Source organism: Pocillopora damicornis, chromosome 4 (assembly GCF_964200805.1).
Source record: "Pocillopora damicornis chromosome 4, jaPocDami1.2, whole genome shotgun sequence".
Lineage (NCBI taxonomy): Eukaryota > Metazoa > Cnidaria > Anthozoa > Scleractinia > Pocilloporidae > Pocillopora > Pocillopora damicornis.
The window spans coordinates 16154631-16170679 of NC_142673.1; the positions used below are offsets into that span (position 1 = coordinate 16154631).

At 36.6% G+C, this 16049-nt stretch overlaps 1 protein-coding gene across 1 annotated transcript; it reads left to right on the plus strand.

The window, feature by feature from the left end:
• The first annotated feature begins 6363 nt into the window (after window positions 1-6363).
• LOC113686694 (AP-3 complex subunit mu-1) lies at window positions 6364-15879 on the plus strand. The gene is made up of 18 exons (XM_089203305.1): window positions 6364-6501; window positions 6616-6694; window positions 7698-7803; window positions 8212-8324; window positions 8443-8564; window positions 8701-8779; window positions 9417-9464; window positions 9557-9589; window positions 9745-9858; window positions 10180-10250; window positions 10377-10425; window positions 11228-11284; window positions 11460-11526; window positions 11820-11866; window positions 12770-12814; window positions 13499-13549; window positions 14188-14256; window positions 15196-15879. Exons 1-18 carry the CDS (start codon window positions 6467-6469, stop codon window positions 15259-15261), a joined length of 1251 nt encoding a protein of 416 aa, XP_089059431.1. The 5' UTR covers window positions 6364-6466; the 3' UTR covers window positions 15262-15879.
• The last annotated feature ends 170 nt before the right edge of the window (window positions 15880-16049 follow it).

Genomic DNA, 16049 nt, shown 5'->3' on the forward strand with positions numbered 1-16049 from the left:
GTGGGTTTCGCTCTGCTTTTCGTCGTAGAGAATACTTCACTGATGCCCTCAAGACAAAAAGCCCCAGGGCTAACGTTTTCTGGAGACAAATTATATTTTTGATAGCACTTCAGCCGACTTTCAGCTGCTTTCCTATGCCTGGAGGACTAAAGGTAATGTTTCATAGGATCTATGCCTGAGGCGTTTTGAAAATAAGTCGGGTACAAATCACGCGAAGACAAAACTAGCAACAATGCCATCTAAAAAGAGTAGAACTGTCATATTTCCCTTTGTAAATGATTATGGACACAGGCCGCGTGAAATATAGGCTATGCATCTTCGGGCTTGCAAAATTTTCCGTTAAAGTTACAATTAACCCCAGCTCCATTTGAGTTCAATGTTATTTTACCTGGGGCGAAAGACTGAGTTCATATGAATGAAGAATTTTTAATGAGGTGTGTTTGCTTATAATGAGTGACAGAGTGACTGACGGCAAATTTTAAACATAAACGGAAATTGTGCCAAAAAAAACCATGGTTGTCGTGTTCAATTTTTGAAGGAGTTGGGAGGTCCGAGTTCGAAAATTGTTGCGAAAAAAAAATACAACGACTTAAGCTTCGGTATCCCCTTCCATCCACCTGGTTGAAACTGACGGACTCGAAACCTCCCCTCAGTTTCATCTCTTTCGATTTACATGCTGCGTGATTGAAAAAAAAAATGTTGTGACTGACCTCTGCTAGTCAAATCAATATCATTTTCAAGATAGATTGTTTTCCAGATTACTTGTGCTATTTCTGATATGATAGAGGTTCGATTTCATCGATGTTTTGTTCCGAGGAAACAGCCCCCCCCTTTTTTACACTAAAAGCGTTAGCGGGCTATCATCCCGTAGGTAAACCACAAATTGGATCATTGTTTGTGAATTTTTCTGCTTTTTTACCGGCCGGGACCTCATAAAGTGATCTGCAAGAAAACGTTCACAGATAATGGTACACTCATGCTTAATACCGTCTTACTTTCTTCAGCTGGAAATTCTGCTTTGCTCATGCGTAGTTGGGTCCACGCTCGTACTCAGGAAAACAGATGGCTACTCAGTCTTAGCTTTTAGAGAGTGATCGATTCCCTGAAAATAATAAGGCAAAAAAAAAAAAATTAAATTGAGTGATGAAACAGTCATTGCATTGGGTTGTTGAAAAGTAAAGAGATTTGTCAGTGGTTCGCAGATGAAACTTGAGGACCTTAAAGGTGACATAGATCGATCCGCTATACCGCCCGCAGACTCCGCAATCTCCTTTCATCTGCAGTTCAATCATTTCCGTTTTTAAGTACTTTTAAAAGGAGACCTTTTATTTGATAAGGCATTTAGTAATGTATTTTAGAATTGTAAATTTTACGTCTAACTTTATATTTTGTCACAATGCGCTAAACATGGTACAAATAAATTTTTTTTGTTGGACGTCAGCATCTGAGCAGCTGCATACCTACCCCTCCCGTAACACAACAACAATCAACTAATAACAAGTTAGTGTTTTAACGTTGAGTTTGGGGACGGGTAGGTGCGCAGTTAATTGCTTAGATACTGACATCGATCCAATGTTTTCATACTGTTATTATTATCCTTATGATTATTTTCATTTCAGTATTATTAGTTGCCTCACATTTTTCAAATAATTGATCTTCTAATCACAAACAGATCACTATATTTTGACCATCTTCGTCTAACGTGTAACTGCTGACTGTTCGTTGAGAGAAATCTATCGAGAATTTGCGGAAGAAGCCAAGAATCTTTTTCACACCTTTGTTTTTTTTTTCTTTTGCGATGGAATTAAGGAAAAGTAAAGAGATCAAGAAGTACAATTTATTTACGCTTGTAACCTGGAACGGGTCGAGGAACTTCTGAATAAGGAAACCCGGAATGAAAAGCATATAAATTTACAAGACACGAGCCCTCTTGTGGTTATTAACGTAACGTAACACAAACGCCCTGATGAGCCACAGGGGGCACTTATCAATTTGCAGGGTTTCCATTTAGGGGGGTTAATTGGATAACGGGGCTTCTGAGAGAAAGGGGCTTATTAGAGGGAGCCAGGGGGTGGATTATTGTAAAGCATTGGTGAGGACCAATGTGCCACTCGTTAGTTTTCCTCTGATTGTCGCATTAAATGTCTAAATTCAAAAGCTATCAAATGCTATTTAGAGGTTCATTGAAACGCTAACTGGCCAAAATCAATAACGATACATGGAGATTTGTTTAGGTGGGACGGGATAGGGGGGGAGCTGTATTAGAGAGGGGAGAGAGGGGAGAGCTGAAAAGCTTGAACCTTTAAGGCCTAGTTCAAACGTCGATCTTTACATGTACCGAAACTAATTGCAATTTGGGTCGACTCGAATAATTAAGAGCGGCAGTTGATTTAAACGTCTATACAAATCTGCCGATCCTAATTGATTCAAACGTCGATCTTTACATGTACTTAATAGAAACGTTAGGTTTGGTACATGTAAAGATCGACGTTTGAACTAGGCCTAAGCGAGCGACTTAGTGAAGAGGGATTTTTATTGCAGAGAGGGGCTGATTTGAGTGTTTATGGTATGATGTTATTCAAAGCGATTCCTTAAGACCTTTGCACGTTCTCAAGCGCACAAGAGGACATTGTGTTCTCTCTTAAGACCAGGTGAGACCGTTCTTGCAGACAGATGCTCAATGGTAGATTCCTTTTAAGATAAATTTCTTTCCCTGACAGCGAGTTAATTTAATTAAGAGCGGCGGAGAGCTGGCTGATGGAGAATACGTATTAAAATTTAAAATCATGTACCGACGTAAAAATATTATTTCAACGGAGCAAAATTTGGAAGAAATATGTTATTGTAATATTTGCTAAAAAAAACAACTTTTTTTGTACATTTTGAATCGGCCAACGGAAAAGTAACACGTAAGCAACCGGAGATGCAGCCCACAGCCTGAAAGATGTCAATTCCATGAAGTTTATATTTAATTTAGAGGAGAAACCTCTGTTTTCGTTGAAAAAAAATTGCAAGAAGTGATGATCCATTCACACTGCCTTTTAAGACTGGTTTATTCTACCCTAAGTCGTGCTGAGAGAAAAGGATATCTCCTTTATCCCCTATCACTAAATCGCCTCAATTAATCTAAGATAGTTCAATGGTTATATTTTTATACATTTTAAAATTTTACTCTAGGCATTCGACCACCATAGTGGCATCATGGATACCTGCTATTGTTACCAGTCAGCGTCATTCAAGCTAGTTTTCTGTTAACGGTTGACACATAAACGGGGGTTTCTGTCAGGGAAAATGAAGCTTATTAGAAAGCCGAAATAAAATTGATTGGATGGTCAAAAAAAAAGTTTTCTCCGGTACTGACGGAATATTGCCTTGCGATTTCTATCTTGTTAGTTATCGGCCATTTAGTGAAACTGCTTTGTCGTTTATTGGGACCAAGGCAGCTTTTCTTGTCAAACTTATCGGAATCGTATTTCGAATGAAACGAAAACGTTGATGAAGACAGCGAGTAAATTTACTCGGATTACTTTAGACTTGGCCAAGGTGGCTTGAATAGGATAACTGCGCCAGGACTTCGAACCCTGCGGTGCAAGAGGTAAGCATTACATGATCTGCCATAATATTTCACTCATTATTAAAAAAGGTCCAAAGACAACAATTGAGCGCAGGTATTACCATGAATAATTTACTCCACATGAACCCCCACTACATTAAGGAAGGGTGGGAATTATAGCGCCACTTTTGGGAAAAATTACCAATGTTTGTCATAAGAGCTAAACTTCTACCACACGTCCGAATCCATAGACAGAAAACAGGGCTCTCTATTGACAACCCATTCCTGCCTCTATCTTACGCTATTGGCCGGAGTAATGCAGCTAAGACAGCAAAATTCAGCCCTGTTTAATTACAAACGAACTGTCTACGAACATACCTCTAAAGACGTCGTAATCCTATCCTTGCCTGAATGGGGCCTGAATATGGGCGGAGACAGGGTTCAGTTTCTGAAACAAAATATGAAACTGAGTCTACCATAGGAGTTAACATGGTCTGAGATAAACATGTGCCGAATGTTTTGATTCATCTTGGGGCTTAGAAATGTGCAGAGTTTGTAGACACACGGGCATATGGTGCTGACAATTGTCAGGTTCATCGTCATATCGTTTCCCATTATGGGAAAAAAAGATCTAGTCAAGAAGTGGCCGATCATTCGAGAAGACTAAACGGCTTTTAAGACTGGCATAAATATGAGTTTGTCATGTGAAGCAGAACCAAGAGAGATCGAGCTAAGTTACAAATTAAATACCTTATGTAAGCCTTGTTTCACGGGTTAACCCTCTGTAAGTTTCTTTTTAAACCTAATGTATTTGATTTCCCCAGCACCATTTTAAAATTAATTAGCGAAATAAAGGTGGATAGTTGTGAATGTTCACCGACCTGGGGAGTAGCAGAGTGAAGGTCTAAAAACATTCTCCACCCCTCTATGAGCAGTTGTTATAATGATAAACTTTAAAAGATGAAGGACTAGTCTGCTAAGAAAAGTACTCAATTTCCAGAGTCAATTTACAGACAAGTGGCAAAAAATCTCGCCGTGCGATATGCTAATTAGAACCTCACAGAGTCAACAGTGAGTAAGGTGATCAAAAGATGATGAATGAAGTGAAATAAAAGAGTCCTTCACTCGTGAATCTGTTTATTTTCAACATGCTAGGAAAACTTTGGGATCTGAGGAAAAGAAATGCAATTTGACGGAATTTATAAGGACTTCAAATTTGCAGGGAATTTGCCGAAAAGACGGTTGCATCCTCAAAAAATAAACTTTGACAGGGGGTAATCTCAGATTTGAGGAAAGAGAAAAGTTTGTCTTTTTTTTTTTTTTTTAAGAAGTTACCAGGTCAACACCAAAGACACCCACGGACTCAAAACGTCTTTCTGATCTCCGAGCTACTCTAAACGTTGAAAAACATTATTTTTAATTATAGATGAACAAAGCATTTCAAAATCAAACGATCTGATTAAATGACAAAACGGGGGATCTCAACATTTTGTTATAGAAGCAGTTGCAATTGAAGATTTGATAGAGATGTCTGGAAACTTTTCAAGTTTAAAGAAAAAACAGTGATAAACGATGACGAATAATAAATAAAGTGAGTGATGATGAAATAAGTAAAATGCAAAATAACTGGAAGTAAAAATTCATAAAAAAATGATGCTGAATTGTCTTCTTTGAATGCAAATATAAATATAAGAATGATGTTATCTCCATTGACGCCATGTGGCCGCCGTCATTCACCTGCCCTTTGACTCAGTCTGATTCGAGAGCTCTGCTTAGGGGTTAAGTACTACTGCGTTCAAGAGTTTAAGTAAAATCTGAGGTTTGTTGTCTTTTTTTTGACAGAATACTGCGGTTCTATGTTGTCGGTTTAGTTTTTCATCACTCCAGGAATCTCTCCAAAAAAAAAAATAACAAAAACGCAAAAAATAACATCATATTTTTTTTCAGGAAACACACCCCAGATTTATAATAACAGTTTCACCACCGATTTGAAACTTTTTCCGCCTTCTTTGAAAACCTGAGAAAAAGATGTCTGGATACGATTTTGGCCATCTGTTATTGATCGACAGTTTCTTTTCAACATCTTTTGAAGATGCAAGTAAACTTCTTGTTGTTGTAGTTTGGCATGATAAAGGTCGGTTGTTTTGAGGAGGTTGCAGAACCGTGTGGACGTTAAATTGAATCGGAGAGGGCTTTTCAGTAACTGCTTCTTTTCCTTGGGTCAAAATACCGTATTCGTTTTAAGCTGGAACAATGCGTAGATTTCCACCGTTATTTTTCAGGTTATGAGTTTCTAAAGTTGACATTTCAAGCGTTAGCCCTTCGTCTTTCGCTCCGACTTCTTGAATCAATATCACGATCACTTTCCTGCGCGTGAGGCTTGGTGTGGAAAGATCATTATTTTATTTCATTTTTGCCTCATTTTAAATAAAATTATGCTTAGTATACGATGAAGGTCTTAACTAGCCTATGGGATCGACGTTTTATTCATGTGCTAAAGGAAAGTATGGCCATATTAATGGATTAGGGTTACGTATAGATTCAAGATGATATCTGTGTGGAAAATAAATTAGTTATTCGAACACATCATTTTATGCTTTCTGACCAACAAACACATGTTAACCATGAAGATTAAGCAGAGGAGAATTTGTTGTCGAAAGTAAGTCATAGATGCTTTTACTCTAACCAGGAAAGAATCTGAGCAATGATTGAAATAAGTAAGTAGGCAATGTTAAAGAATGGGACATTAGCTTCAGGTCCATTTGAGTAGGTCCTGGGGAGAGCTTAGGTTTAAGCGGTTCGCTGCGATACTCAGTCTATATATGGTGTAATGTACATATAATATCTCACTTTCCTTCTTGCAGCGCCTCCATTTTGGCTATCGTACTTGTGTTATCTTTTTAGATTTTAAACATGATAAACAGCCTATTTGTAATCAATAATGTGGGGTAAGTATGAAATATGAAGCAAAAAGATACATGTATTCGTATCTGCATCGATAACGATAACTGTCTCAGCGCTTGCTATGTTTTTTGACATGTTCCATTTCTGTCTCCTATCAGTGACATATTCATTGAAAAGCACTGGAAAAGTGTAATTGGTAGATCCGTATGTGATCATTTCTTCGAGGCTCTGAACAAGGTAAATTGAAAAACGATTTTCACAAAGGGCTTGTTAGTAAAGTAGTAGTCATTTAACAGTAAGTGTCTTCTTTATAGCTTTGAAATCATGCAGAAAGTGGAAGTGGCCCTAGTTTCATTCACGTGACAAACACAAACAATTGTTTCAAGACTGTGTCCCTGGGTAATACAGGAAAAAATAAGAGACTTTGAACTTTTCTGCCGATTAGATTAGAGGGTAGAAGTTTTCAAAATTTTTGAAAGTCTTAAAATTTGCCTGAAACCATCATCCTTGTGCTTCCATTATTTATTAAATCTTTTGACACAAAATTTATTTGCTGTATGGCATTGGTTATGATTTCAAAGTTAATGTAAAGGTAGTTCTTTTATCACATGCTGGTTTATGGCAAATACCTTGATCATATATGAGTAACACCTGATTGGCTACCTGGGAGCTCATGCTAAAACTCTCTTTGTTTTGGGTCTTACATCTTCAACAGTGCTTCAATCATTTTGGGTCCTAATAATGATAATAATAATAATGATAATAATAAAACTAATATACTAAAATCTAATTGCTGAAAACAGTGTTTACCACCTATCACTGAGATACTTTAAAAATTTAAAAAATATATAAAACATGTATATGGTTGTACAAGATTCTTTAAAAAGTAAGAGAAAATGGTTTGACTGAATTTACAGTGAATGTCAGACTAGTGTTCAGTCTTGAGGCATATGTAGGAAGCTGCATTTTTAAAGGTAACACTTGACTGGGAAAATTTTTTTTAGGGAATCTTCATTTGGGCAAGGAAGAGTTTTCTTTCTGGAAAGGCTTTGACTTCCATAAACAAATATGGTTCAAATATGGGATGTCTCAGGAAGATACCCACTTTTAACTTCTACTTGGGCTGCTCCTTGAATGTTACAGACATGTTTATTTTATTCTATTTATAAACATTTATGTTTGTGTATGTAATTATTTAAAAATTAGAGTGATGCTAAGTTGTATCTTTTGTTTTGATCAGGCTAATTCACCTGATGATGTTCCTGCAGTGATTGCAGCTCCCCATCATTACCTTATAAGCATCTACAGGAACAGCCTGTTTTTCCTGGCAGTAGTTCAGAGTGAAGGTACATGTAGGCTTTTAATGCAAAGTACTCTCTCACAGCTAATATTACAGAAATACAGTGTGCACCATTTACTTGGTGACAGGCATTGTACATGCAGTGGTTTAATAACTGTTTTAAGTTTTAGCTAATAGTAATAATCTAATGATAAAAATAAGCTTTCAAATTACTAGAAAAAAGCATTCTGGAGAGGTGTATTTGGTTTATTACTAAATGATATACATGTAGTTTTGGTGGTCTTAGGGGACTTTTGAACACTTCTCTCTGATTGTTTGGGACTCAAATTAACACTTTGCCATATTAGAACTTTGGCGTGTAAAGTGGAAGGTCTGAGAGGTTGTATCACACAGAAACTGATGTACAGTATTTGTTTATTGTTTAATCATTGTTGTTCTTTCATTTTCTTTTCAGTGCCACCTCTTTTTGTGATAGAGTTTTTACACAGAGTTGTGGACACATTTACTGAGTATTTTAACAGTTGTACTGAAACTTCCATTAAAGAGAATGTTGTCATAGTATTTGAGGTGAGGAGGTATATGAAGCACTCTAAATATCATTCCTCTTAGAAAAAAAGCCTTAAGCTTTAAAATTGATATACCTTTGAAGTATGTGTATTTTAATTTGATTTAACTTTTTTCCCAGTTACTAGAGGAGATGCTTGATAATGGCTTTCCTTTGGCAACGGAACCTAACATCTTACGAGAACTCATTAATCCTCCCAGCATTGTCAGACAAGTTATGAACACAATGACTGGTGGATCACAGTAAGCTTGACTGTCTTATGTTGTCCTTTTGAGGATTAGCAGATAGGACAATAGTACCTACAAGTTCATGTTGTGCAATATTTACAAAACTTGAAATCTGACAAATGCTGTTTTTTTAATGAACATTTCATTTTAGTGTTGGCACCCATCTTCCAACTGGTCAACTTTCTAATGTTCCTTGGAGGAGAACTGGAGTCAAATATAGTCATAATGAGGTATAACTGTCAGTAGACCAGTGTCATGAAACTCTTGTTTCAAGTTGCAGAAAACAATTAACTGCGATAAAAAAAAGTTCATTGAAACCATAGTCTCTGACTGTTTAGGGTTTTTCCATGCATCCATATCATAACAGGATAATAATAATAATAATAATAATAATAATGATGATGATGATGATGATGATAATAATAATAATAATAAACTTTATTAAAGTATCAAAACCATGTAACCTGGGAGAACCCATACTAATAAGGGGACACATATTAGTGTAAAATACAATACAGAATTAAAAGACTAAGACATCTACATTACAATATGAGTATCAAGGTAAAAAGAGTATAAAAGTCAAGTTAGTAGAGGATACAACCCTTGCAGCCAGTTTCTATTAAAACAGCAAGATCTTTGCCATGAATGCACCCTGTAGGATGTAGAAGCAAATTCTTAGAGCAACACTAAATTTGGTTTAAAAGATGGTTTGGTAGGAGCTGAAAGATTTTTTGATTCGTACTGCTTTTTTGCTAATAAAGATAAAACTATTTCATGAATTCATTCTTGCTTGATACAGTGAGAGAATCTTTAAAATAAGTAACCATCTCATGTTCTGACTGGAAAATGTTTTATTGTTCTTTGCAGATTTATTTTGATGTCATTGAGGAAATTGATTGCATCATTGACAAACATGTATGTACTCTGTCAAAGATTTAATACATCATAAAGTTGGCCTTGCTGTTTTATTTATGGCTCTGCACTGAATTTGTGTCTTTTCTTCACAGGGATCAACAGTTTTTACAGAGATCCAAGGAGTGGTTAGTGACAATATGAATTTTTTTCCTCCTGTAACTGAAATTCAATTCCCAATTTTGGAACCAATGGAATATTGTTGGACAGCTTTTATCTAAAAGGAATTTATCATTAAAATCATTTTTTTTTGATGCAGTTATTGTTTTTGGCATTGATTCAGATTGACTCGTGTTGTAAGCTGTCAGGAATGCCAGATCTCTCACTCTCGTTTGTGAACTCAAGATTGTTAGAGGATCCAAGTTTTCATCCTTGTGTGAGGTTAAAGAGATGGGAAGTAAGTTTTTATTGTACAAGTATCTTATACCAGTTACACGATTAAAATGCATTGATCTTGTTATAATTAAAAGACTGAAGCTGCTATTTTCAGCTATAACATCATCACACAGAAAGTTATACAAATTCATTTAGTTTGTAGGACTTCTTTTATTTCATATTGCACTCAGGACCTAGTTATCAGCAGCAATTTTTAGAACATGGTAGTAATCTTGTGCATTTTTCTCTGATTTCCTATATATGAATCATGTGTTCTTTTTTGTAAGAGCTGACTTTGTTCCTTCTTCCTTTATTCTGACTTGAAGGCCTCTATATTTTTCAGGGGGAGAAAGTTTTGTCATTTGTTCCTCCTGATGGAAATTACAGACTTTTGTCTTACCACATCACCTCTGGGTAAGTTCATTCCATGTGCTTGTCCATTGTTTATCTAAGCATGTATTCAATTACTGCTTAATTCAAAGTGATATTATTTTTTTGATAAGCCTTTGCCATTGATTAATCTTTATCTTCCCTGTATAGAACTGTTGCAATTCCTGTCTATGCAAAACCTCAGATCTCTTATCATGAGGTAAGGAAAACTTTTTTGTGGATTTTTTTCCTTTTTTGACTGAGGTTTCAAAGATCAAGATGTACTTAACAACATGTTCAGAGTTCCTGTAAGTTCCTTCAGATACTAGTGGTAAATGCACATACAGGGCAAATGACAAAGGGCTTACACTCAAAGTGTCAGCTTTGAAACTCTTTATTGAGGCCAATTTACATTATCAACCCAGTTGATGAAACCAAATTACCCTGTTATACTCTCCCATCAATGCAGCACTATGGTTTCTTCAGAAACTAACCCCCTTTATTCATAAGTGCACATACACTGCAGATAAGCTACCAGCTGGCCTATTGTAGAATACTCTTTATTTACAGGAAATTTTTAGAACTTTTGTTAAGGCATCTGTGAAATGAGTTACATGTACATGTGTATCATGCAGAGTAATTTTGAAACCAATTGATTATATGACAATCATATTATTATCCAATTAAGAATTTCTTCAGGATTTCAATTTCCTTTTGAATATGTGTCAGAGAGCACTGCACTTTTATTTCTTCCTTGCAAATTTAAGGCCTACCAGTAAGTAGATTTTATGTGCCATCCATGTAGAACTTTGTTGTGATTCAGCAAAATTATTTCATGCATATTTTGGTGGCACCTATCCTTTAATTGAATAAGCTAATAAAGTAGATTACACCTTGCATTTATCAAAAATTTGGTGGAAGGTGGGATTTTGGCTTTGGCACAATGTACACAATGTACAGAAGTCATTATGTTGGTTGTCTTTACAGAATGCCTTTAAAAGTGTAATCATTGTTATTATTAGGGTGGTTCTGGAAGGTTTGATCTTACTGTAGGACCCAAGCAAACAATGGGAAAAGTGGTGAGTGTAAATAAAAAAAACAAAGCAAAGCAAAAACTAATCCACTGAAAAAGTACATTAATGCAACAATTCTTCACTCTTAAGTGTTTCTTACAGCAGTGAGATTATTCTGATGCATACATTGTACTGGTGCATGTTGTTGGTATTCACTTGAGGTTTCTCTGTTTGTTTTGAGGTGGAAGATGTGGTGGTGACAGTTCCATTCCCTAAGCAAGTCCTGAATGTGAATCTTACTCCATCAGGTAGGTTGAATTCTCAGATAAAACATTTCAGTCTGTGAATGTAACTGCCTGTTTTTATGTGCAAGGTGTTGCAAGGGATAAGGGCTTTCTTCACTCTGTGATTTCTCAAGTATTTTCTTGTGGCTTTCTTAGCTTGCTTCTTGTAAAAATGAGTTTGCTTGCCAGCTAGTCATGCCATTTTCCATACTTCTCATGTTAATGGTGAAATCAAGAATAGAATAACTTACGTAACTTAAATTATTTATTTATTTATTTTTGGTTTACTTTTTTGTTACTTTTTGTTACTATTTCAGTGGGAACATGTTCCTTTGATCCTGTAAAGAAGGAGCTTGTGTGGGAAGTAAGTTTATAACCACACGTATATCTACTTTTGCCCTCTAACTCCCAAGATCTGATTGTTAATTCTCCCCTCCTGCTGCGACACATTTCTTTGAAACAAGTACACAGAATTTAGCATTAGATCAAGATAACGACTTCTATCTGAGAAGTTTGAGTATTCTTATAACCTGTTTGCTGGATAGTGTATGGATATTAAAGGGAGAAGTTACATTTTAATCACTTCTTGGAGTTAAAGGGATAACCATTTGTTTACTCGTAAAAACATTTCACTCTTCTGGCCACCTCTATCTTGTCACCAAGTGGGGTTTGCCATAACCACAGGTAACCCAAGCCTGATATACTAGTACACCTAAACTGTACTACTATGATGCAAGAAGGTTGTTCAGGGTAATTGCCTCAACAACTGAAGAAGTCAATGATCTCAGTGAAAGAAAAAAAAAACCTTTGCTTTTGCAAAGGGGTGCATTGTCTTTATTGTTTATAGAAGTTATGGTCAAATTCCTTTAAGGATTAAACAAGTCAGTGATCTAAGTTAAAGGGGGAAAAACGCTGCTTTTTCTAGTGTTGTTTATCATGTGATTCCTTAAATCTCTATTACTCCTTAGAGGTACATGTATGAATGTACTGGTATATTAAGCCTTGGCTTTGCATAGTTACTGTACAGTTCATGGGTTTGCACCCATAGCATGTAGAACAGAATGTGAAATTTTATCCTGTTTCAGGGCTGCTCCTTAGGTTCTATAGATCCTATAAACTCTGTCATTGACGAGATTTAAAATCTTTCTGACATGTTCTGTTTAACAAAGAGATTGTCAAAATTTAAATACTACTGTGTTTGTCTAAATGAAGCCATAGATCTGTTTGAGTTGTTAAGTAATGTGACCTATTGCTTTTCTTCCTCCAGATCGGTAAAATACTACCCCAGAGGTTACCAAATCTAAGAGGAAATGTAAGTTCAATTTTATATAACGATACTTTTTAAAGAGCTTCTTTATTATGCCTTGCAAAATCACCCTTAACTGGAATGAGGGTGTAAGCTGTTTTGTTTACAAGAGTGAAAAAGGCAAGATGAGCAAGATCAACCCTTTACACAGTAACATCAGTATGCACATTCTCCATACTATTCTCTGTACATTTCCTAAGGTGCTGAAAAGGGAGAAATTGTTTAACAATCAAGAGCTCCCTTTGTTGATGGTAGTTGGTGATCATTTCCTTTATTTTCCTGACCGTAATGTTTGATTCAGGGATGATCTTGTAAGGAGAAATTAGATGCTGGTCACTCCCAAGGGTTAAAGAGTTAAAACAGATCGCAAATGGCGAAGTTAAAAAATCTTGGCTAAAGTTTTCAATGATGAAGTAAGCGCGACTCAACTTCAATCGGCACATTGTACACACATACACACGCAAGTCCTTCATAGCTGTTCTTGAGTCTTGTCACGATATTTAGTCTTGAAACACCCAACGCAATGCAACGGTGAAAGAAAGGTCTTCTTCTAGATAAGACCAGTCAAGAGCTGCGAAGCAGGGTAATGAATGGTGGGTTGTTCCAAAATTTATGGTGGGTAGATACAGGCCAAAGGGATTTGTAGCACAACAATAACTAAAATTGAGGTTTTTTTATTTTTTTTTTCAGATGTCTCTTCAGACTGGAGCCCCTCCGCCCGACGAATCTTGTACAATGTCTGTAAGTGATATTCTTTATACTCACTTCCTTAAATTTCGTGCTTTAGGAAAGGCAGATCATCGCCAAACAAGACACGTGCATTCTGCTGATCCTAGCAGCCGGTGGGACTCATGTTATATAATCACCCACCACGAAGCATGAAGGTTATGCGCATGACAATTTTTTTCTTCCAGGAACTAATTTTTGCGAAGACGTAAAATGTCTAACTTTTGTAACTTGACGAGTTTCATCACACTCCACTTTGTATAGAGATAGTACTGGATGATATTACGATCTAGTACGATCTGGTACGATCTAATACGATCTAGTATCAACTAGTACGATCTAGTACGATCTAGTACGATCTGGTACCAACTAGTACGATCTAGTACGATCTAATACGATCTAGTACCAATTAGTGCAATGTAGTACGATTTAGAACGATCTAGAACGATCTAGTACGATCTAGTACGATCTAGTACGATCTAGTACGATCTAGTACGATCTAGTACGATCTAGTACGATCTAGTACGATCTTCCTCTTCAAATACCTCAGTAGGTGAAACAAAAAACTTGACCCGCCTCCCACCGCCCTTTTTAGTGCTCCCGTTGGTTCCACAAAGGTAGCACAATAACTTATTTTCATAAATTTGTCGCAGATTAAATTCAAGATCTCCCAGCTCGCAGCCTCAGGCCTCAAAGTCAGCAGATTGGATATTTATGGAGAGGTAAACTGAATAAACTTTGGTGTCAGAGTGATAATCACATTAATTTTCAGGTGTTTCCTTTTAAACATCAGAACCACCAGTTCCACCTCCAGGTCTCTCTATCATAACGCGAATCGGTTAATATTTTTAACCTTTTGACTCCCAGAAGTGATCAACATGAAACTTCTCTCTATAATATCAATACAATATACAGCAAACAAGTGATGAGAACACTAAAAATTATCAGGTAGAAGTTTTTAATCTTGATCCAACGCCAAATTCCTCGACCAATTTATGTGTAGCAGCTGGAGGGGAAAATTGTAATAAGATCTAAGATTTAAAGGGTTTAGAAAGAAATCTTAAAGCACCGATATCAATGGAATATTGGATTGTAATGTGCACACGACTCAGGGGTGAATTTTCAGCAATCGGCTTGATCATACAAACTGTTTATATCACCAAACAGAGGCTATTCTTTGCCGTCGCAGGAAAATCGACAAGTGCGTTCAATGTTCCCAAACAACTTCGTAGAAATGTAGCGCAACCGAAGGGCTACGTTTTTTTCTCTCACTGTCGGGGGAGTTAAAAAGTGTTAAAGATCCATTCGCATGCATTTATAGAGTAACACTGTGTTCCCACCAATACACCCTTTATGCCCTGACATCAGTATGCATATTCTCCGCACTGTTCTCTATGCATTTCCTGAGGTGATGACGAGGAGTTTTGCGTAACAATCAAGGTTTTCTTTAGTTGGTGATCATTTCCTTTGTTCTCATGACCTTAATGTTTGATTCAGGGGCGATATTGTGAGGAGAAATTTGATCCTGGTCACTATAAAGGGTTAATGGGTCAAAGATTGCTTTGACTGTGGAATTGGCTTTAAAAAGCTAATTAATTGAAAGTCGTGTTTCGGAGCATCACAACTTACAGCTCATTTGTTTTATCTGTCTTTTTCTACAGAAATACAAGCCTTTCAAAGGAGTGAAATATCTCACTAAAGCAGGGAAATTCCAAATCAGAGTGTAGAGAAATATATTTTACCAAAATGCCACAGCTAATAGTGCTAATAATATTAATAATTATTACTTCGAGATCTATAGTGAATCACTGGTCAGTGGAGATATTTCTCTGGCACAGTGTCTCTGAATGTTTTCTTTTAAATTCAGAAATGTTTCAATTTTTAGGGGGCTGTAAAATGGCCCACCGTCTTGTATTGTCATACCAAAGGAAGCCATGAATGGACAGAATCGTTTCACGTACGCGAAAACCTCGTTTTCTTATCTTTGAGGCGCGAAGAGAAACAAATCACTTTGGGTAGAAAACGCTTTGGACGAGATAAGATGCCCAAGTGTTGATGGTTCTTAATTTTAAGTCAAGAGAGGGAGGAAAGGGAGATGGTGGGGTATTTTGTCACCCCAGACGCTTTTGATTTCCTAAGATCACGAGTGTTTGCGTTCACACATAGCAGTTGGTGATTTCACGAATGTATGGCCAGAAGTTGCGTTCTCTCCTTAACTACATGTAAACAAAATTAAAATATAGGATTGAGTGCTACTGGGGATGAAAAGTAAAGATAAACTTTACAGGAGGGAGAATGTCTCACGTGTAATAACCAAATAAAGGTAACAACGATTACAAACCAAATCACACATTTATGACGAATGTCAGGTTGGCTATATATTCAGCACGTGCAGTGGCCACAGTGCTGCATTTCCACCGTATCTCACGTTATTACTTCCCTCCGATCTCGGATATTTCCGTCTAATTTCGAACATATTCCGTCAGATGTCCAAAGGGACAAGTTAATTGAACTA

What these genes read in the sequence shown, in the direction of transcription:
- LOC113686694 (XM_089203305.1), top strand. Translation starts at nt 6,467, where the DNA reads ATGATAAACAGCCTATTTGTAATCAATAATGTGGG. An exon ending in TCTTACCACATCACCTCTGG is followed by an intron (nt 10,251 to 10,376) that starts GTAAGTTCATTC and finishes TTCCCTGTATAG; the next exon opens with AACTGTTGCAATTCCTGTCT. An exon ending in TACCAAATCTAAGAGGAAAT is followed by an intron (nt 12,815 to 13,498) that starts GTAAGTTCAATT and finishes TTTTTTTTTCAG; the next exon opens with ATGTCTCTTCAGACTGGAGC.